Here is a 21,364-nt window from a genome sequence, read left to right on the forward strand (position 1 = left end):
TCGCTTACTCTCTCCATATATATTATGTATGTGTGTGTGCATGTACTTTTTTTTTTTTTTGTAATGATTTTTTTAAAAACTATTCTCTTTTTATCTGGGCTGGGGGTTCTTTTTTATTATTTTTTATTATCTTAATTTATTGGATAGAGACAGCCAGAAATCGAAAGGGGAGGGGGAGAGAGAGAGAGACACAGAGAGACAGAGAGACACCTGCAGCACTGCTTCACCACTCTCAAAGCTTTCCCCCTGCAGATGGGGGCTGGGGGGTTGAACCAGGGTCCTTGTGCACTGTAACATGTGCGCTCAACCAGGTGTGCCACCACCTGGCCTCTTACCGGTGGTTCATTTTAAATCATACTTAAGATACAGGCATTAAAAATATATATATATATATATTATCTAGGGGGAGTCAGGTGGTAGCACAGCGGGTTAAGTGTAGGTGGCGCAAAGCTCAAGGACCAGCATAAGAATCCCAGTTGAGCCCCCAGCTCCCCAACTGCAGGGGAGACGCTTCACAGGCAATGAAGCAGGTCTGTAGGTGTCTTTCTCTCCCTCTCACTATCTCCCCCTCCTCTCTCCACTTCTCTGTGTCCTATCCAACAAGGATGACATCAATAACAACAATAATAACTACAATTAAAAAAAAGGGCAGCAAAAGGTAATAAATAAATACATATTAAAATATTTATTATCTAAAAATATATATATTATTTTTATTCATTTATTGGATAGAGAGAGCCACAGATCGAGAGGGAAGGGGAAAGAGACACAGAGACACCTGCCGCCCTGTTTTACCACTCACAAAGCTTTTCCCCTGTAGGTGGTGACAGGGGCTCGAACACTGTACTGTGTGCACTCACTTAGGTGTGCCACCACTCAGTCCCAAGTTACAGACTTTAAAAAAAAATTTTTTAATATTTATTTATTTCCTTTTGTTGCCCTTGTTGTTTTATTGTTGTAGTTATTATTGATGTAGTTGTTGTTAGATAGGACAGAGAGAAATGGAGAGGGGAGGGAAAGACAGAGGGGAGAGAGAAAGATAGGCACCTGCAGACCTGCTTCACCGCCTGTGAAGCGACTCCCCTGCAGGTGGGGAGCTGGGGGCTTGAACCGGATCCTTACTCTGGTCCTTGTGCTTTGCACCACATGCGCTTAACCCACTGTGCTACCGCCTAACTCCCCCGATGTAGACATTTTAAACTGATATTTAAACACCATTTCTTGGGGCTAGGCTGTGGTGCACCTGGTTAAGCGCACACAGACCAGTGTTCAAGCCCCTGGTCCTCACCTGCAGGCGGGGAGGCTACACGAGTGGTAAAGTAGGGCTGCAGATGAGGACTAAATGCTCTCCTCGGAAATGGTGTTTATTTGTAACTAGCTTCTCAGCATCACTGTCATGATAAAGATGGGCCCAGGAGTTCCTGCCTCCCCTATACACCTGTTACCTGGCCTGTGCTTTTTCACTCCACAGCCATCGGAGCAATTCCATCTCCTCTTGACTGTTACCTGTGCAACAGAGGACTGAAGACCCTACAAATTCGAATGGAGAAGCATTTTGAGAATGGAATGGCGGTTGCTCAGTTTTTGGAATCACACCCTCTGGTAGAGAAGGTTATTTATCCTGGTACGTTAATTTATGGCATATATGCTTACACTGGGTCTTACTGATTTATTTATTTATTCCCTTTTGTTGCCCTTGTTGTTTTATTGTTGTAGTTCTCCAGGAAGAGATCCAGGAGCGGTGGAGCAGGGCTGCAGGTGTCTTTCTGTCTCTCTCTATCTCCCCCCTCACAATTTCTCTCTGTCTCTATCCATTAAATAAATATTTTAAAAAAGAAAATGTCATGAAACTATTGGGTTGATTTAAGCAGACAGTGCTCCTTCCTTCCTTCTTTCCTTTCTTTTTGATAGCATAGAGTGCAACTGAGAGAGAAGGGGAAAGAGGGAGAGAGAAAGAGAAACACCTGCAGCATTGCTTCACCACTCATGAAGCTTCCTCCCTGTCAGGTGGGGACAGGGCCGAGGAGGAAGGGAGTTGGTTTTGAACCTGGGTTCTTGCTCATGATTATGCGAACAGTCTACCAGGTGCACCACGGCCGGGCCCTTGAGAGTGCACTTTGTTGTTCTGAACTGACGTGTTTGACTCTGCAATAAGATGTTTCTTAAACGTTGCAATTCCAGGGCTTTCCTCTCATCCTCAGCATGAGCTGGCAAAACGACAGTGCACAGGCTGCCCGGGGATGGTCACCTTTTATATTAAGGGAGCCCTGCAGCATGCTGAGAATTTCCTCAAGAACATTAAGGTAAGGGGCCAGGCTGTGGTACACCTGGTTAAGCATACACACTACAGTGCACAAGATCGTAGGTTCAAGCCCCTGTTCCCCACCTGCAGAGGGGAAGCTTCAGGAGTGGTGAAGCAGGGCTGCAGGAGTCTCTCTGTCTTTCTCTCCTTCTGTTTCCCCCACCCCTCTCAATTCCTCTGTCTCTATCCAATAATAAATAAAACTATTTATTTCTTTTGTCTCCAGGGTTATCTCTGGAGCTCAGTGCCTTCACTATGAATCCACTGCTCCTGGAGGCTATTTTTTCCCATTTTTGTTGCCCTTGTTGTTTATCATTGTTTTTGTCTATATTGCTGTTGTTGTTGTTATTATTGTTGTTGTTACTGTAGGACAGAGAGAAGCTGAGAACGGAGGAGAGAAAGACACCTGCAGACCTGCTTCACCACTTGTGAAGCAACCCCCTACAGGTGTAGAGCCGGGGGCTCGAACCAGGATCCTTACCCGGTCCTTGTGCTTGGTGCCGTGTGCACTTAACATGCTGCGCTACTGCTTGGCCCCACCTATTTATTTTTCACTGGAACACTGCTCAGCTCTGGCTGATGTGGTGCAGAAGGATTGAACCTGGGACTTCGGAGTCTCAGGCATGAGAGTCTGTTTGCATAACCATTATGGTATCTCCCCACACAATAAAAATATTTTTTAATAAAGTTAAAAAGAACTTATGGTAATTTTTCAAAATAGGGTTTTAAAATGCAGAGGGAAGCCCTTCTTTTTTTTAAAAAAATTATTTATTCCCTTTTTCTTGCCCTTGTTGTTTTATTGTTGTAGTTATTATTGTTGTTATTGATATTGTTGTTGGATAGAACAGAGAGACATGGAGAAAGGAGGGGAAGACAGAGAGGGGGAGAGGAAGAGAGACACCTGTAGACCTGCTTCACCACCTATGAAGCACCTTCCCTACAGGTGGGGAGTGGGGGCTTGAACCAGAATCCTTCTGCCGGTCCTTGTGCTTTACGCCACCTGCGCTTTACTCACTGTGCTACCTCCCGAGTCCCAGGAAGCCCTCCTTACCATGTGGAGTTTTCCATTGCTCCTATCAGCCCAGATGAATTGTTTTCTTCATCTCTGCAGGCTGAACCACAAACCTCTTTTTTATTTTTATTTTATTTATTTACAAACTTCTATCACAGAATATGTGTTGGGATCCCAGCACAGTGGCAGACAACTGCATTGTATTATTTACTTTACTCTTCGGGCTCTGCCATCATGGGAGAGAGGTAGAGAGGGAGAGGAAGAAAGGGGGGTGGGAGAATGTTCTGCTTTTAATGGAGGAAGAATATCGCTCTGCTACATGCATCGTCAGAGTTTAAGCTCTGGACTTCTATGCCAGAGAGTGTCCAACACCACAATTCATGGCTCCAGCTCCCAAACTGTGAGATAAGATGTTAATTTTTCAAGTTTACATGAGAGTGAATCAATCTCTTCTTCAAATAAAATGTCAGAGGAAACTGCATAGTGGTGAGTGCTGTCCCAAAGCTGCTGAGAAGCCTGGGTGGCTTTCTAGTCCCTAAGCCTCCTCCCATGCTGCTTCTGCCTGGCACAAGGGGAGGAGGCTTTCTCTTGTTTTCACTGTGGCTGAAAGTGCTCAGGGACCTGGGGATCAAGGGCTGTAACTGCACTGACTGTAACTCTACCAGACTCAGTGAGTTCACTCAGTTTTGTCAAAGGCCCAGGGGAATCTTAGAACATGAAGCAACTTCAGAGCAGGCAGCTTCACAACTCATCGACTTATTTTATAGACAATTTTTCTACACTTTTGGCTCTTGTGTAAGAAACACTGGAGGAAGAGAAAGGAATCTGGATCTAGATTTAAGACCTGTGTCCACATTTTCCATGTGTAAAATTTAGTTTATGGGCAGGGGAAATAGCATAATGGTTATGTAAACAGTTCATGTAGCAGCAGACTCAGAAATACTAGAGGCCTAAGGAATGGGATGCTGCCATATTGGTCAGAATCAACCTAAAATTAGTTTACCTCTAAAATCAGAAAGCAGGCAGGGGCTAGATAGCATAATGGTTATGCAGAGAGACTCTCTAACCTGTGGCTCCAAAGTCCCCTGCACCACCATAAACTAGAGCTGAGCAGTGCTCTGGTAAATAAGTAAATAAATTAATTAATTTAATTAAATCAGAAAGACACTAAATTTAATAGTTACGAGAGTACTCTTTTTTTAAAGCTACTGTAAAGTTTTGTTACTTGTGTCTCTTTCTCATTAGTAAAATTAATTTTTACCAAAAATTATAACACTAGCACGAAATACAAAAACTGAACTTTCCCCTTCAACTGTTAGAAAGAGTTATGGGGTTATTTTAATGTCATAAGTGGCCCATTTGTTAAGTAAGTGTAACTTGGTTGACATGTAAATTCTTTTTATTTAAAACCAACCGTAGAGGTAGGTTTCAAATGTAGTAATCCTGAAATTTTGAATTTTATGTTAAGAATTGTTTAAGTGGAGGACCAGGCAGGCAGTGGCACACCTGGTTAAGGGCCATGTAGTACTAAGTGCAAGGACTAGCACAAGGGTCTAGGTTGGAGCCCCTGCTCCCCACCTGTAGGGGGGAACGCTTCATAAGTGGCGAAGCTGGTCTGCAGGTGTCTCTTTCTTTCTCCCTCTTTTTTTTAACCAGAGCACTGCTCAGCTCTGGTTTATGGTGGGGCAGAGAACTGAACCTAGGGCTGTGGAGCCTCAGGCTTGAGAGTCTCTTTGCATAACCATTATCTACTATCTACCCCAGCCCTCTCTCCCATCTCTCTCTCCCTCCCTCCCTCCTTCTCTCCCCCTCCCCCTTCCTTCCCCCTCTGCTCTGCTCTCAATTTCTCTGTCCTATAAATAAGTAAGAATTGCTCAAGTAATGACCCTGGAGGGTGTAGCCGCCAAGAGAGCATCTAATTTGCAAACATGAGATCTCAAATTCAGTCTCTAGTGTCTCCTGCCAGAGTGTCCTGCTCTAGTTATCTCTCTCCCTCTCTTTTGCTTAATGAATCTTTATTTCTTAAAAAAAAGAAACCATTAAGGAGAAGGCCTAATCAGGAAGATACAGGGAATTCACTTTGATCAGCCGTACTATTTTTTAAAATTAAAAATATATATATTCATTTATTTATTTCCTTTTGTTGCCCTTTTTTTTTTTATTGTTGTAGTTACTACTGTTGTTACTGATGTCATCGTTGTTGGATAGGACAGAGAGGAATGGAGACAGAGCGGGGGAGTCTGTGAAGTGACTCCCCTGCAGGTGGGTAGTGAGGGGCTCAAACAGGGACCTTGCCGGACCTTCCGCTTTGCACCACATGCGCTTAACTTACTGCACTACCGCCCAACCGCCCAACTCCCTCAGCCACACTATTTTAAAAGTCCGTATACATTAATAGTATGTCTGACTGGTGAAATTACACCTGTGGACCTTTTTTTTTTTCCCCCAGTTTTCAGTTCACACATGATCGCTGTCATTCCACATTCTTAGTTTCATGGTCATTTTAATAAAAAAATTTATTTTTAGTGGAAGATCTGAATTGATGTTTCCTTTGTCATAGTTATTCACTCTTGCTGAGAGCTTGGGAGGATACGAGAGTCTTGCTGAGCTTCCGTAAGTATATTTCTGTTTTTCTCACTATTTTGACTTGGATGTCAGCTTTTGTGATTGCCTGGAAGAGGAATATGGTAAAATCAGGGATTCACTGAAGACAGTACACAATAAAATGGAGAGTTCAGTATGCTCTGTTGGAACCTCCTTAGCCATAGGCTGCATCTTCCATTCTCTTCCTTTCTTTCTTCTACCTGAAGGACATTCCAACGGTAATTCTAATTAAGGATCTCTGGTCTCTGACGCAGCTCTGTTTGTCTTACCCCATTTGGCCCTGAAAGGTTGGAGACTTTAGACTTTAAGAACTGCTTTAAGGCTCAACAACCCCCACACACTCTTGATTTTCGGAAAAGGATCCTGTCAAATCCATTTGCTTTTTGTAAACCTTGAATAAATAACTATGTTGCCTGCAATATAAACCCCAAATCTAAGCTAGTCAGACTGCTATATGCTTTATGATTGCTTTTTTTTTTTTAAATTTTTTGCCAGAGCACTGCTCCACTCTGGTTTCTGAGGGGGGTGGATGGGAGGGGATGGCTGGACTTGGGACTCTGGCATGAAAGTGTTTTTGCATATTGTGCTGTCTTCCCCACCCATGATTACTTATATTGACTCATAACCTCAAAATCTCCTTGATGTTCCTGACCCTTTCATACCAGACTCAGTGATTTCACTCAGTTTTATCAAAGGCCCAGGGGAATCTTAGAACATGAAGCAACTTAAGAGCAGGCAGCTTCACAACTTATCGACTTATTTTACGGATAAGTTTTCTACACTTTTGCCTTTTGTGTAAGAAACACTGGAGGAAGAAGAAGGGAATCTGGATCTAGATTTAACACCTGTGTCCACATTTTCCATGTATAAAATTTAGTTTATGGGGAGTCGGGCGGTAGCACAGGGGGTTAAGCGCACGTGGCGCAAAGCGCAGGGACCGGCATAAGGATCCCGGTTCCAGCCCCTGGCTCCCCACCTGCAGGGGAGTCGCTTCACGGGCGGTGAAGCAGGTCTGCAGGTGTCTATCTTTCTCTCCCCTCTCTCTCTGTCTTCCCCTCCTCTCTCCATTTCTCTCTGTCCTATCCAACAACAAAGCAACGTCAACAATGGCAATAATAACCGCAACGAGGCTGCAACAACTAGGGCAACAAAAAGGGGGAAAAATGGCCTCCATGAGCGGTGGATTCATGGTGCAGTCACCGAGCCCAGCAATAACCCTGGAGGAAAAAAAAAAATTTAGTTTATGGGCAAGGGAAATAGCATAATGGTTATGTAAACAGACTCTACTACCTTCAGGCTCCAAGGTCCCAGGTTCAATCCCTTGTATCACCATAAGCCAGAGCTAAGCAGCACTGAGAATTAAAATAATAATAATAATAATAATGTAGTTTATAATTAATGTAATGGCATCCTCCACTCATTAATTATCTGTCCCATCAAAAGTTCTGAAACTACACCCTAGCTTTATTGTATATCCCTATGACTGCTTACTTGAAGTACTGCATGGCTAAATAGATTGGATTATTAAAAAGTCATGACACACTTTTGCAGAGAAAAACATAGAAAGCTATCTCATCACTTTTTAAAAATATATTTATTTATTATTCCTTTTTGTTGCCCTTGTTTTTCATTGTTGTTGTAGTTATTTCTGTTATTGATGTCGTTGTTAGATAGGACAGAGAGAAATGGAGAGAGATGGGGAAGACAGAGAGAGGGAGAGAAAGAGAGACACCTGCAGACCTGCTTCACTGCCTGTGAAGTGACTCCCTTGCAGGTGGGGGAGCTGAGGGCTTGAACCCATCATAGATGCATGATATGCCTGTCTTTTAATTTTTATGGACATTTTATAGTAACTATATATTTGGAAGTAACTATATTTGATGAAGAGTGTGAGGAGTTACAAAATTTAAGCATGTTTTTTTTAAAGCATGTTTTCTAGCCTGGCCCCTACCATACTGAAGGAAATATCTGTGCTGATTCCCTCTCCCTTCCTGTCCCCCATCCCTCCCCCTCCCTCTGCCTTCTCTTAGTTATTGCAGATCAGTGAAGCCTTGTTGATGACATAAAACAAAGAAAAAAGCAAACCAGGGGCCAGGCGGTGGCACACCTGCTTAAGTGCTCACATTACGGTGTTCAAAGGACCCAGGTTCAAGCCCTTGGTCCTCACCTACAGGGAGAAAGCTTCATGAGTGAGTGGTAAAGCCAGGCTGCAGCTCTCTATGTCTTCCCCACTCTTCCCCCTTCTTAATTTCTCTCTGTCCTATCAAAATACAGAAAAGAAAAAAAAAAGAAAAAAGAAAATAAAGCAGGGGGGGAAAAACAACCTCTCCCAACCGGTTTAGGGATTTGATTTAGTTTCTTGGCCATGAGGTGTTCAGTCCAGCTAGACTCTTAATTCCAGTGCCACTGATTGGGGAATGTAGGTCAGGGCTTGTCTCTGCCAGGACCCTCATTTTGTGTTTACAACTGCTGTACTGTGTACAGCGTAACAATCAGGCAGAGACATGCAGAGAAGTGACGAGTATTAGGACTGATGTTATGAATTACGTCCCAATAGGTTATAATCCTCTCTTCCATCATACATCAGTTGGGAGAGTTTTCTCTCTCTTGAGCTCTGGTATTTTCAAGTTCCTATTTGTTTGGCATATACTGTAGACTATTCCTCATTTTATTATCTTACCAAAGCACTTCTCACCTCTGCTTTATGGTGCTTCAGGGGGTTGAACCTGAGACATTTGGCACCTCAGAAACGAATGCCTATTTGCATAACGACTATGCTACCGCCCTAGTCCTCTCTGAAGACTACTCTACTGTTGTAACTAAACATGCTCGGTCTCTTCCAGGGCAATCATGACTCACGCCTCGGTACCTAAGAGTGACAGAGATATCCTGGGGATTAGTGACACGTTGATTCGACTCTCTGTGGGGCTAGAGGATAAAGCTGATCTAATAGAAGACCTGGACCAAGCTTTGAAGGCTGCAGTAAGTTGGTTTTTGGTTTTTTGGTGTTTTTTTTTTTTTGCCTTTAGGGTTATTGTTGGGTGCTCTGTGCCTGCACTATGAATTTGCTGCTCTTGGAGGCCAGTTTTTTTCCCCATTGTTGTTGTTGCTGCTGCTGCTGTTGTTGTTGGATAGGACAGAGAGAAAAAGAGGGTGAGTGCAGAGGGCTGTAATCAGAATCCTTGAGCCAGTCCTTGTGCTTCGTACTATGTGTGCTTAACCCAGTGCCCCCTATTTTTTTTTAATGCCTCCAGGGTTATTGCTGGGGCTCGGTGAGTGCACTACAAATCCACTGCTCCTGGAGGCCATTTTTTCCTTTTGTTGCCCTTATTGTTTATTGTTGTTGTTATTGTTGTCATTGTTGTTGGATAGGACAGAGAGAAATGGAGAGAGGAGGAGGAGGATGGAAAGAGATACCTGCAGACCTGCTTCACTGCCTGTGAAGCAGCCCCCTAGCAGTTTGGGGGCCAGGGACTTGAACTGTGATCCTTGAGCTGGTCCTTACGCTTCGCACCATGTGCGCTTAGCCCGCTGCTGCGCTTCTTCTTCTAGCGTTTGCCCTTCTTCCGTAGCCAGTCAACAGCGTCAGGTTGAAAGCTGTCAGGAGTTGCTTGTTGCTGGCTTTGAAAGTGACTGGGATCCATGTGGATTCAGGGCTAGGAAGGATCGTCAGTTTCCCCAATGAATGGGTACTCACGGGATGCACCACGAGAAGGTCGATCCAATGCATCCCAGTGCTACCGCCACCCCTCAGCCAATATTTGTTTAAGATTTATTTATTAATGAGAAGGAACTAGAATATCACTCTGGCACATGTGCTGCTGAGGATGGGACTTGATGCTCAAGGGTCCAGTGTTTTGTCCACTATGCCAGCTCCTAGGTTGAAGGGGAAACAGTAAGTTTTAATTTATTTATTTTTATTTTATTACTGGAACAAGTTCTGTTTACAGTGGTACTGAGAATTAAACCTGGACCTTTGGTGTAGTGAGCATGAAAGTCTTTTTGCAAACTTTAACATTTTATTGTATGCCTGTATATATGCATAATTAAAAATAGTTCTATTTTGAACAGAGCCAGATTGAAATTCAGAGGGAAGAGGAACAGAGGAGAGACAGAGAGACACCTGCAGCCCTGCTTCACCCCTCGTGAAGCTTGCCCCCTGCAGGTGGGGCCTAGAGGCTTGAATCCATGTGCTATAATGTGTTTGCTATGAACACCACTGCCCAGTGCTTATGCTTAATTTTGAGGGGAGGGGAGACCACTGTATTTATAAAGAATGTCCTTATAGTGTCTAAACCATAGGCAGGGTGGATAAAGTGTGTAGAGCGCAAAGTGCAGATATAAAAGGTAGCATTCATAAAAGCATACTGGGAGGAAGTGAAGTCTTCACAGCAGATTTAATAACATTTTTCTTGTGTGTTGTTCACACAGCACTCTCCAAATGCAAGTCGAAACTAGTGACTTCCTGAGAAGATCAAATACTCTAAATAACTGGACCATTAACGAGTCTTCTGAAGAATTTTCAAGTGAAAATTTTAAGACACTTCATTGCTTTTCACAACTGTAATATTCTGGGAACAATCCTTCAAAAATGGTTTCTCTTATTGTAATGGAAAGGTCAATTCTCTTAGAGGCTTTATTCATTTTCATGAACACTTGGCTCAGGGAGGAGATTAGTGCTGCTTTGGGGAAGCATTTTCTTTCTGTAGCTGTAAACAGTCGTGTTTACAATATAATGGTATGGTGATTTTGTTTTTGGTGTTTTCTGAAGAATTTAAATTATTAAATGAGTGTTCTTAAATTATTCAATGAGTGTGATTTTTTACATATTTGTTGAAAACAAGACTCATATGGTGGCTTACACTTAATTATCATAAACCAAAAATCAAATACTTGAAAAGACCCATTGTAAAGGTTTAGTGACTTAAGGTTGTTCATGAATTTAAAAAACAAACAAACAAAAAACCTGTGGTCTGGGAGGTGCGCAGGGGACTCTCAACCATGAGGTCATGAGTTTGATCCCCGACAGCACATGTACCAGAGTGATGTCTGGTTCTTTCTCTCCTCCTATCTCTCTCATGAATAAATGAATAAATTCTTTTTTAAAAAATCTAGTGATCAAATATTTGGTTGTGATAATCCTGGATTATATGGTATTAACTTTTATTCTTGGGCCCTTTTAATTCCCAGCTCTTAGAGGGCCTAACCATTTAACGTGAATTTGAAAAATATTCTTCTTTGAGAGAAAGTGCAAGACCATAGTACAGCCTGGTCATGTTTGGGTGGATCTAAGGATTAAGGCTGGGGCCAGGTGGTGGCACACCTGGTTAAGTGCACATGTTACAATGTACAAGGACCTGGGTTCAAGGCCCTAGTCCCCACCAGCAGGAAAACTACACAAGTGGTGAAGCAGTGCTGTAGGTGTCTCTCTGTCTCCTCCTTCCTATCAACTTCTGGCTGTCTCTATCCAATTAATAAATAAAAGATAACAAAAAAAAAAAGATTTCTTTTAAAAAGGACTAAAGCTAGGTTTTCAGGGTTGCAAAATGAAAGAGGAAGAAGGGAGGAAAGAAAGAGAGAAAGAAAGAAAAGAAGAAAGAGAAGGTAAAAAAGGAGAAAGAAAAAAATGCTCAATTGGAGAGGTGGATTCATAGTGCCAGCACCAAGCCCCAGCAATTACCCTGGTGGCAGTAAAAATAAAATTTGTCTTAACGTGGTACAACACACTCACTTCCGCTATTTCCTTTGACATAATGTCAAAAATCTTTTTTTTTTTTTCAAAACTCTCAACATATTTATATGGCCACTTACTTGACATAAATGCAATATTAAATGAATTAGTGCCAAAGATCATGTTTTTATTTTATTTTTTATTTTTGGATACAGAGAGAAATTGAGAAGGGAGGGGGAGACAGAGGGAAAGAGACAGAGAGACACCTGCAACCCTGCTTCACCACTCATAAAGCTTTCCCCCTGCAGGTGGGGACTAGGGGCTTCAACCCAGGTCCTTGTGCACTGTAATGTGAGTGCTTAACCAGGTGCGCCACTGCCTGGCCCCTAGATCATCTTTTTTTTTAGTCAAGATTACTTCCAGGAAATAAAATTTGGTGGTGGTAGTCAATTGTTCTGAATTGAAAATCTAGTTCAGATGTTAACCAGCTACTTGACCTTATTCTGATGACTTATTTAAACAATCCAAGCTTCAATACCTATTATTTTTATTATTATTATTCTTTTTTGTTGCCCTTGTTTTTTTATTGTTGTAGTTATTATTCTTGTCATCGTTGTTGGACAGGACAGAGAGAAATGGAGAGAGGAGGGGAAGACAGAGAGGGGAAGAGAAAGATAGACACCTGCTAACCTGCTAACCTGCTTCTCCACCTGTGAAGCGACTCCCCTGCAGGTGGCGAGCCAGGGCTCAAACCAGGATCCTTACCCGCTCCTTGCGCTTTGCACCACATGTGCTTAACCCACTGCACTACTGCCTGACTCCCATCAGGAGGCAGTGGGTTAAGCAAAGCGCAAGGACCGGAGTAAGGATCCCTGTTAGAGTCCCCGGCTCCCCACCTGCAGGGGAGTCGCTTCACAAGAGGTGAAGCAGATCTTCAGGTGTCTATCTTTCTCTCCCCTTCTCTCTCTTCCCCTCCTCTCTCCATTTCTCTTTGTCCTAACAGTGATGACATCAACAACGATAACTACAACAATAAAAAAATTAATTAATTAAAAAAAAAAACAGAAAATACCCTGAGTTAGGTTCCTCAAAATAGTAGCTTCAGCATATAAATCATTGTGTAAAGCACATTTCCTCAGGTTCTTGAAGAGCTGAAAAGATTAATTTGTATGTCACATGAATTTCTTTCTTTTTTCTTTTACTTGTTCATTTGCTTTGATTCTTTTATTTTTATTTATAAAATGGAAATATTGACAAGACTGTAGGATAAGAGGGGTAAAATCCACATAATACCCACCATAACTCCGTATCCCGTCCCCTCTCCTGATGCTTTCCTATTCTTTAATGCTCTAGGAATATGGACCCAGGATCATTGTGGGATGCAGAAGGTGGAAGGTCTGGCTTCTGTAATTGCTTCCCTGCTGAACATGGACATTGGCAGGTTGATCCATACTCCCAGCCTATCTCTGTCTTTCCATAGTGGGGCAGGATTTTGGGGAATCGGAGCTCCAGGACACATTGGTGGGGTTGTCTGTCCAGGGAAGTCTGGTTGGCATCATGGTAGCATCTGGAACCTGGTGGCTGAAAAGAGAGTTCACATACAAAGCCAAACAAATTGTTGATTAATCATGAACTTAAAAGGCTGGAATAGTGCAGATGAAGATTTCGGGGGGAGGGTCTCCATTTTGTAGATGGCTAGTAGGCATATTTTAGTTATATTCCAAAGGGTCTGTGGCTATACTAGTCTTTTTTTTTTTTCTTTTTTTCCCCTGAGCCTGAAATCTATTGTTCAGGTGGATTCAAGTTATTGTCTGTGGAGATGACGTTATGGCTGGGAAAAGGAACAGAAAACTGGATCAGGGAAGAGAGTAGCTACCAAATATTGGAAAGGTGCATAAATATTGCTGACTGTAAACCCCATGGATTTGATGTGATTTGGGGCCCATATTCAGCTTAGGAGCCTATGTGACCTCTGCATCCCTGTAGATCTGATCTCACATTCTGTGGTCATAAGTAGAAATGTTCCAAGCTGCCCCAATATCAGGACCCATCTTCCTCAGGTGGAGCATAGCGTATAGGGTTTTCTTTGTTTGTTTTTAATATTTATCTATTCCCTTTTGTTGCTCTTGTTTAATTGTTGTAGTTATTATTGCTGTCGTTGTTGGATAGGACAGAGAGAAATGGAGAGAGGGGGAGAGAAAGATAGACACCTGCAGACCTGCTTTACTGCCTGTGAAGCAACTCCCCTGCAGGTGGGGAGCCCTGGGGCTCGAACCAGGATCCTTATGCCGGTCCTTGCACTTTGCGCCACATGTGCTTAATCTGCTGCGCTACCACCCGACTCCTTAGAGTATAGTTTTTAACACATGGGTATGAATTCTCGTCTCCCTATGACAAATATCTGCAAAAACACTCTCACCCCCAGCTTAGTCCTTTTCCCTCTTCACACACTGGAACCCCAAAACCCCCAGATCTGCAGAGATAACTCACCAGGTCTGGCATATGCTTTGCCTCTCATACCTCCCAGGAAAAGCCCCCACACCACATTTGTATTGAGGAAACTCCAGTGCTGTGCTATCTTCTCCTTTGCCCCACCTGAATGAAAAAGCAGTCTGGATGAGGTCCTAATTTGGAAAAACAGACTTTTTTTTTTTTTTGAAATGTCATTGAAGGATGCAATCTTAGTTCCTTCAATGCAGGAGAGACCTCATGATGTCCATGTTTGTTTGTTTTTTAAAATAAGTTATTTATTTATTAATGAGAAAGATAGGAGAGAGAAAGAACCAGACATCACTCTGGTACATGTGCTACTGGGGATTGAACTCAGGACCTCATGCTTGAGAGTCCAATGCTTTATCCACTGCGCCAAATCCCGGACCACTGAAGTCCATGTTTGTGTGTCTTGCTTCCTCCCATTAAGGTCACCAGAATTTGAAAGGTAATTAACAGGTGATATGCACTGTGCTTTTTAAAAAATTTTTATTTATTGATTCATGAGAAATGATAGGAAAGAAAGAACCAGACATCTGCCGGGATAGCCCGAGGGTGCTTCTTCCCGAGCAAGTGCTCTCTGGGTTGGAGAGTACTCAACTGGAGCCAATTTAGGCTGCTGCGTGGGAGAGGGATCAGGAACTCGTGCCGAGCTAACATCGTCACAGGAGATTCACTCTGGAACATTCACTCTGGAACTTGCAGAGCTGGAAAGCAATTCCAAGTGATTTTACTCAGAAAAGCAGCTTGTATATATACTAGCCAAGTAGGGTGGTGGAAACAGGGTGTGACATAGAGAGGGTGGAGCAAAAAGAAAAAAGAGATTGGTGAAAATCTGGGTGTGACAAGGAGAGGGGCCATAGCAGGCAAGATTTCTACCACTGAACCATCAATGCCCTGGAGGGAGGGTGGTGTTTAGTTAACACCACTCAGCTTTAGTTAAGGCAGCTTTAGTTAACGCAGCTTTAAATGGGATCAAACCAATGCCCTGCAGGCATGCCTGTGCTTAGTTAAGCAGGATTAGAGACAGAAGCTTTAAACCGGGGGAGCTGGCATACTACCCAACAGACATAACTCTGGTACATGTGCTGCTGGGGATTGAACTCAAGACCTCATGTTTGAGAGTCGAATGCTTTTCTGACCACTGCACTGCTTTTTTTTTTTTAATTATCTTTATTTATTGGATAGAGACAATCAGAAATCTAGAGGGAAGGGGTGGGAGAGAGGGAGAGAGACAGAGACACCTTCAGCCTTGCTTCACCACGCACAAAGCTTTCCCCTTGCAGGTAGGGAGCAGGGGCTCCAACCCAGGTCCTTGAGCACTGTAACATGCGCTCAACCAGGTACGCCACCATCCAGCCCTGCTATGCACTGCTTTGATAACTTCAGCTAGGAACTTAATATATGCCTTCCTCCTGTTTGGGAGATGCTCTCTCTGCCCTGATCCCCTTTCTAATCCTATTCTCAACTCTGACACCATCTTCCCAGACAATATTTTTAGTCCACCTGTAGGTTAGTTATCAGGCTCAGGCAAAAACTACTAAAGTCATGGGCCACATGGAACATATCTAAAGTAGACTTCCTAGCTTCTTCCCATGTGAAGATCCTTAATTCTACCTGCTCTTTTCCTGCCTTTGGGTTCCTGTTTATTAAACAATTTGTTCTTCCTTATATCTTACCTCCTTTCAGTCACAAAGTTGCAGGTGCTACTATGATTCCTACTTGACATCCCCAGGCAGACCTCAGCAATGTGTCCTGGAACCTCCCCTTCCCAGAACCCTACCCCACTAGGGAAAGATAGAAACAAGTTAGGGGTGTGGACCCACCTGCCAACACCCATGTTGAGTGGAGAAGCAATTACAGAAGCCAGACCTCCCACCTTCTGCACCCCATGAAGAATTTTGGTCCATACTCCCAGAGGGATAAAGAATAGGGAAATTTCCAATGGAGGGGATGGGACATGGAACTCTGGTGGTAGGATTGTAGCCCTGTTATCTTATAATCTTATTAATCATCATTAAATTACTAATAGAATTTAAAAAATAAATATCATAAAATTATTTTGTTGGGGGCCAAATAAGCCCAATCTGTAACACACAAAAAATTTCACCAACTTGTGTATAACAGATTTCAAACAGTTCCCAATAGTTTTTACAAATAACACCCAACTCCCTTTGCTAAGAATCTGTGACACCCAGTATCTTGCAACAGAGAGAATGTTCTGTTCAAGTTCTATCTTAGCTCTGTTCTCTATGTTCTACATGGTTCTCATTCCACAGAATGTCATCTTGCTTCCTCCTTTAGAACTTTTATTACAAGCTAGCCTTTGATTATGAACTTAGTAAAAATCCAGTCTTTAAGGATCAAGCTTTCATTAATAGTCTCTTACCAAAAGTTATGCTTTCTTTGAATATATTTGGCAAACAAATGACTGCTTATCTGTTTACTCCAGAGTATCAAAATAACTTTTTAAAGAATACTGTGCTTCTCAGTTATGTATGCAGTGTTTGTGGGTGGTCGATTTTAAACTTGCTTTGGTGAATTCTGCTTGGATTTTAAATTAAAAAAATAAGACCTCCTTGCTCCTGAGTAAAATTGTCAACATTTTGATAATATATATATATATGTATATATATATATAAACACATATATATGCTTTGCCAGCAAGTCTTTCTTTTTTTATAATTTTTAAAATATTTATTATTTATTTATTCTCTTTTGTTGCCCTTGTTGTTTTATTGTTGTAGTTATGTAGTTATTATGATTGTTGTCATCGTTGTTGTCTCCCCCCTCTCTGTCTTTTCCTCTTCTCTCCATTTCTCTCTGTCTTATCCAATAACAATGATGACATAAATAACAACAATACTACAATAAAATAAATATCTGTCCTATCCATAACAATGACGACATCAATAACAACAACAATAATACTACAACAATAAAACAAGGGAATAAATAAATAAATTTTTTTTTAAAAAAAAAAGCAAAACCAACTGTTTAATAATCGGGAACCTAAAAGTAAGAATATAGCAGATGAAATTTGGGGTCTCCATTTTGGAAAAAGCTAGTACAGTTAACAATATTTATATACTTTTCCTATATTTCGGAGCTACTGTCTACCCTGATCTAGTTTTCTAGTCCTATTTCCAACTCTTAACACTATCTTTCCAGACAATACCTTTAGTCTACTTACATGTTAGCTGTCAGGCTCAGGCAAAAATTAATAAAGTCATGGGACCATTGGAATACACCTAAAATAACTCTTACTGTTTCTTAAAATAACTTCTTACTGTTCAGTTGCTACATCAACTTAAACCTGTAATGAAATTCTCAGATGTGTCCTACTCCAGCTAGATCCAAAGGGAATCGTGATCACCGAGGCATTTGGAGTAGGGACGGTTAGGCTTGTTCTCTCTGAATCTCAGATAACCTTGCTGGGTCACGTATGAAAAAAATATTGGATCGGGAATCGGGAGGTAGCAGTAGGTTAAGCGCAAAGCGCAAGGACCGGCATAAGGATTTCAGTTCGAGCCCCAGGCTCTCCCAACTGTAGGGGATTCGCTTCACAGGTGGTGAAACAGGTCTGCAGGTATCTGTCTTTCTCTCACTCTCTGTCATCCCCTCCTCTCTCCATTTCTCTCTTTCCTGTCCAACAATGACAACAACAATAAAACAACAAAGGCAACAACAGGAAATAAATAAATTTTAAAAAATATATATATTAGATTCACTTGTGAAAACCTACAGGTCAAATGAGAAAAGCCATGAAAATGTCAATTTCAGCAACATATATCACAGTTAGAATTTTATATGGTGAGTTCTCTTATATTCAGACAATTCAATTAATAGAAAATAGCAAGAGAATAAAGAAAAAAGCACTTCTGTGGTTGTCATTCATTCCCACTGTCTTCCCCTCTTCTCTCCATTTCTCTCTATCCTAACCAATAAACACAACATCAATAACAACAACAACAGTAATTACAATGATAAAACAACAAGAGAAAGAAAAAGGGAATAAATAAATAAATATTTAAAAAAAAATAGCGCAAAGCACAAGGGCCAGTGTAAGGGTACCGGTTAGAGCCCCCGGCTCCCCACCTGCAAGGGAGTCACTTCACAGGCGGTGAAGCAGGTCTGCAGGTGTCTGTCTTTCTCTCCCCCTCTGTCTTCCCCTCCCCTCTCCATTTCTCTCTGTCCTATCCAACAACGAACAATATCAACAATGTCAATAATAATAACCACAACGAGGCTACAACAACAAGGGCAGCAAAAAGAGGGGGAAAATGGCCTCCAGGAGCGGTGGATTCATGGTGCAGGCACCGAGCCAAGCAATAACCCTGGAGGGGAAAAAAAAAATAGAGACAGACAGAAATCAAGAGGGTAGGGGAGAAAGACACCTGCAGCCCTGCTTTAGCAGTAGCAAAGCTTTCCTTCTCCAGGTGGGGACTGAGAGCTCAAACCCAGGTCCTTGTGCTTTGTAACATGTGTGCTCTGCCATGTGAAGCATCACCTGACCCCTGCCAACTTGTTTTTCATTCTTCATTTCAGATACATATAGAGAGAGGTGAGTCATCACAGCACTGCTCCACTATGCCGAGCTCCCCGGGCTTTGTGGTGCTCAGACTCACACCTGGTAAAGAGTTCACTATACCAGATGAACTATTTCTCTGTCCTGGTTGTTTATTTTTAAATTAAATTATCTTTAGGGCAGGGGTAGAGAGCATAATGGTTATACAAAGAGACACTCATGCATGAGGCTCCAAAGTCACAAGTTCAGTCCCCCACACCACCATAAGCTAGAGCTGTGCAGTGCTCTGGTGTTTCTCTCTGTGTCGTTCTCTCTCTGCATCTCTCTCAAAAATAAAATAAATTAAATATTTTTTTAAAAAAATATCTTTGTGCTCAACAATTTGTTTGGCTTTGTATGTTAACTCTCTTTTCAGTCACCAGGTTCCAGATGCCATCAGGATGCCGGCCAGGCTTCCCTGGACTGAAGATCCCACCAATGTGTCCTGGAGCTCAGCTTCCCCAGAGACCCATCTTACTAGGGAAAGAGAGAGGCAGACTGGGAGTATGGACCGACCAGTCAACGCCCATGTTCAGCGGGGAAGCAATTACAGAAGCCAGACCTTCCACCTTCTGCAACCCACAATGACCCTGGGTCCATGCTCCCAGAGGGATAGAGAATGGGAAAGCTATCAGGGGTGGGGATGGGATATGGAGATTGGGTGGTGGGAATGTGTGGAGTTGTACCCCTCCTACCCTATGGTTCTGTTAATTTATCGTTTCTTTCTTTTTTTTTTTTTTTATTTAAGAAAGGATTAATTAACAAAACCATAGGGTAGGAGGGGTACAACTCCACACAATTCCCACCGCCCAATCTCCATATCCCACCCCCTCCCCAGTAGCTTTCCCATTCTCTATCCCTCTGGGAGCATGGACCCAGGGTCATTGTGGGTTGCAGAAGGTAGAAGGTCTGGCTTCTGTAATTGCTTCCCCGCTGAACAAGGGCATTGACTGGTCGGTCCATACTCCCAGTCTGCCTCTCTCTTTCCCTAGTAGGGTGGGGCTCTGGGGAAGCTGAGCTCCAGGACACATTGGTGGGGTCTTCAGTCCAGGGAAGCCTGGCCGGCATCCTGGTGGCTTCTGGAACCTGATGACTGAAAAGAGAGTTAACATACAAAGCCAAACAAATTGTTGAGCAATCATGGACCCAAAGCTTGGAATAGTGGAGAGGAAGTGTTAGGGGGGTACTCACTGCAAACTCTAGTGTACTTCTGCTTTCTTACTTTGGTGCCATACTCCAAACTCAGTCAATTTCTGCTTTGCGTTTCTACTTCTTTTTTTTTTTTTTTTAACATGCATAACATTCCCCAGATTCCCATTTAACAATACAACCCCCACTATGTCATTCATCATTTTTCATGGACCTGTATTCTCCCCACCCACCCACCCACCCCAGAGTCTTTTACTTTGGTGTAATATTCCAATTCCATTTCAGGTTCTACTTGTGTTTTCTTTTCTAATCTTGTTTTTCAACTTCGGCCTGAGAGTGAGATCATCCCATATTCATCCTTCTGTTTCTGACTTATTTCACTCAACATGATTTTTTCAAGGTCCATCCAAGATCGGCTGAAAACGGTGAAGTCACCATTTTTAACAGCTGAGTAGTATTCCATTGTGTATATATACCACAACTTGCTCAGCCACTCATCTGTTGTTGGACACCTGGGTTGCTTCCAGGTTTTGGCTATTACAAATTGTGCTGCCAAGAACATATGTGTACACAGATCTTTTTGGATGGATGTGTTGGGTTCCTTAGGATATATCCCCAGGAGAGGAATTGCAGGGTCATAGGGTAGGTCCATTTCTAGCCTTCTGAGAGTTCTCCAGACTGTTCTCCACAGAGGTTGGACCAATTGACATTCCCACCAGCAGTGCAGGAGGGTTCCTTTGACCACACACCCTCTCCAGCATTTGCTGCTGTTACCTTTTCTGATGTGTGACATTCTCACAGGAGTGAAGTGATATCTCATTGTTGTCTTGATTTGCATTTCTCTGACAATCAGAGACTTGGAGCATTTTTTCATGTGTTTCTCGGCCTTTTGGATCTCTTCTGTGGTGAATATTCTGTCCAAGTCCTCCCCCCATTTTTGGATGGGGTTATTTGTTGTCTTGTTGTTGAGTCTGGCAAGCTCTTTATATATGTTGGTTATTAAACTCTTATCTGATGTATGGCATGTAAAGGTCTTCTCCCATTCTGTGAGGGGTCTCTTGGTTTGGGTAGTGGTTTCTTTTGCTGTGAAGAAGCTTTTTAATTTGATGTAGTCCCATAGGTTTATACTTGCCTTAGTCTTCCTTGTAATTGGATTCGTTTCATTGAAAATGTCTTTAAAATTTATGCGGAAAAAAGTTCTGCCAATATTTTCCTCTAAGTATCTGATAGTTTCTGGTCTAACATCCAAGTCCTTGATCCACTTGGAATTTACTTTTGTATTTGGTGAAATACAGTGATTCAGTTTCATTTTTCTGCATGTTTCAACCCATTGTTTCCAACACCATTTGTTAAAGAGACTCTGCTTTCCCCATGTAATAGTCTGGGCCCCTTTGTCAAAGATTAGATGTCCATAGGTGTGGGGCCTCATTTCTGGGCTCTCAATTCTATTCCACTGGTCAGTGTGTCTGTTCATGTTCCAGTACCAAGCAGTTTTGATGACAATGGCCCTATAATACAGTTTGAGATCTGGGAGTGTGATGCCTCTGGTTCTGTTCTTTTTTTCTCAAG

At 42.4% G+C, this 21,364-nt stretch overlaps 1 protein-coding gene across 2 annotated transcripts in view; it reads left to right on the top strand.

The window, feature by feature from the left end:
- CTH (cystathionine gamma-lyase) overlaps positions 1-10,722 on the top strand; it is a 34,093-nt gene extending 23,371 nt beyond the window's left edge. The window contains exons 8-12 of one of the 2 annotated variants that reach the window (XM_060206437.1): positions 1,472-1,624; positions 2,182-2,303; positions 5,875-5,927; positions 8,762-8,900; positions 9,990-10,287. In XM_060206437.1, the coding sequence (XP_060062420.1) occupies positions 1,472-1,624; positions 2,182-2,303; positions 5,875-5,927; positions 8,762-8,900; positions 9,990-10,067 (545 nt within the window). In that variant the 3' untranslated portion in view covers positions 10,068-10,287. Of the gene's footprint in view, positions 1-1,471; positions 1,625-2,181; positions 2,304-5,874; positions 5,928-8,761; positions 8,901-9,989; positions 10,288-10,349 lie in introns of those variants that run through there. The other variant, XM_060206438.1, reaches the window with a different exon arrangement.
- Positions 10,723-21,364: the final 10,642 nt, after the last annotated feature.

Source organism: Erinaceus europaeus, chromosome 13 (genome assembly GCF_950295315.1).
Source record: "Erinaceus europaeus chromosome 13, mEriEur2.1, whole genome shotgun sequence".
Taxonomy (NCBI): Eukaryota; Metazoa; Chordata; class Mammalia; order Eulipotyphla; family Erinaceidae; genus Erinaceus; species Erinaceus europaeus.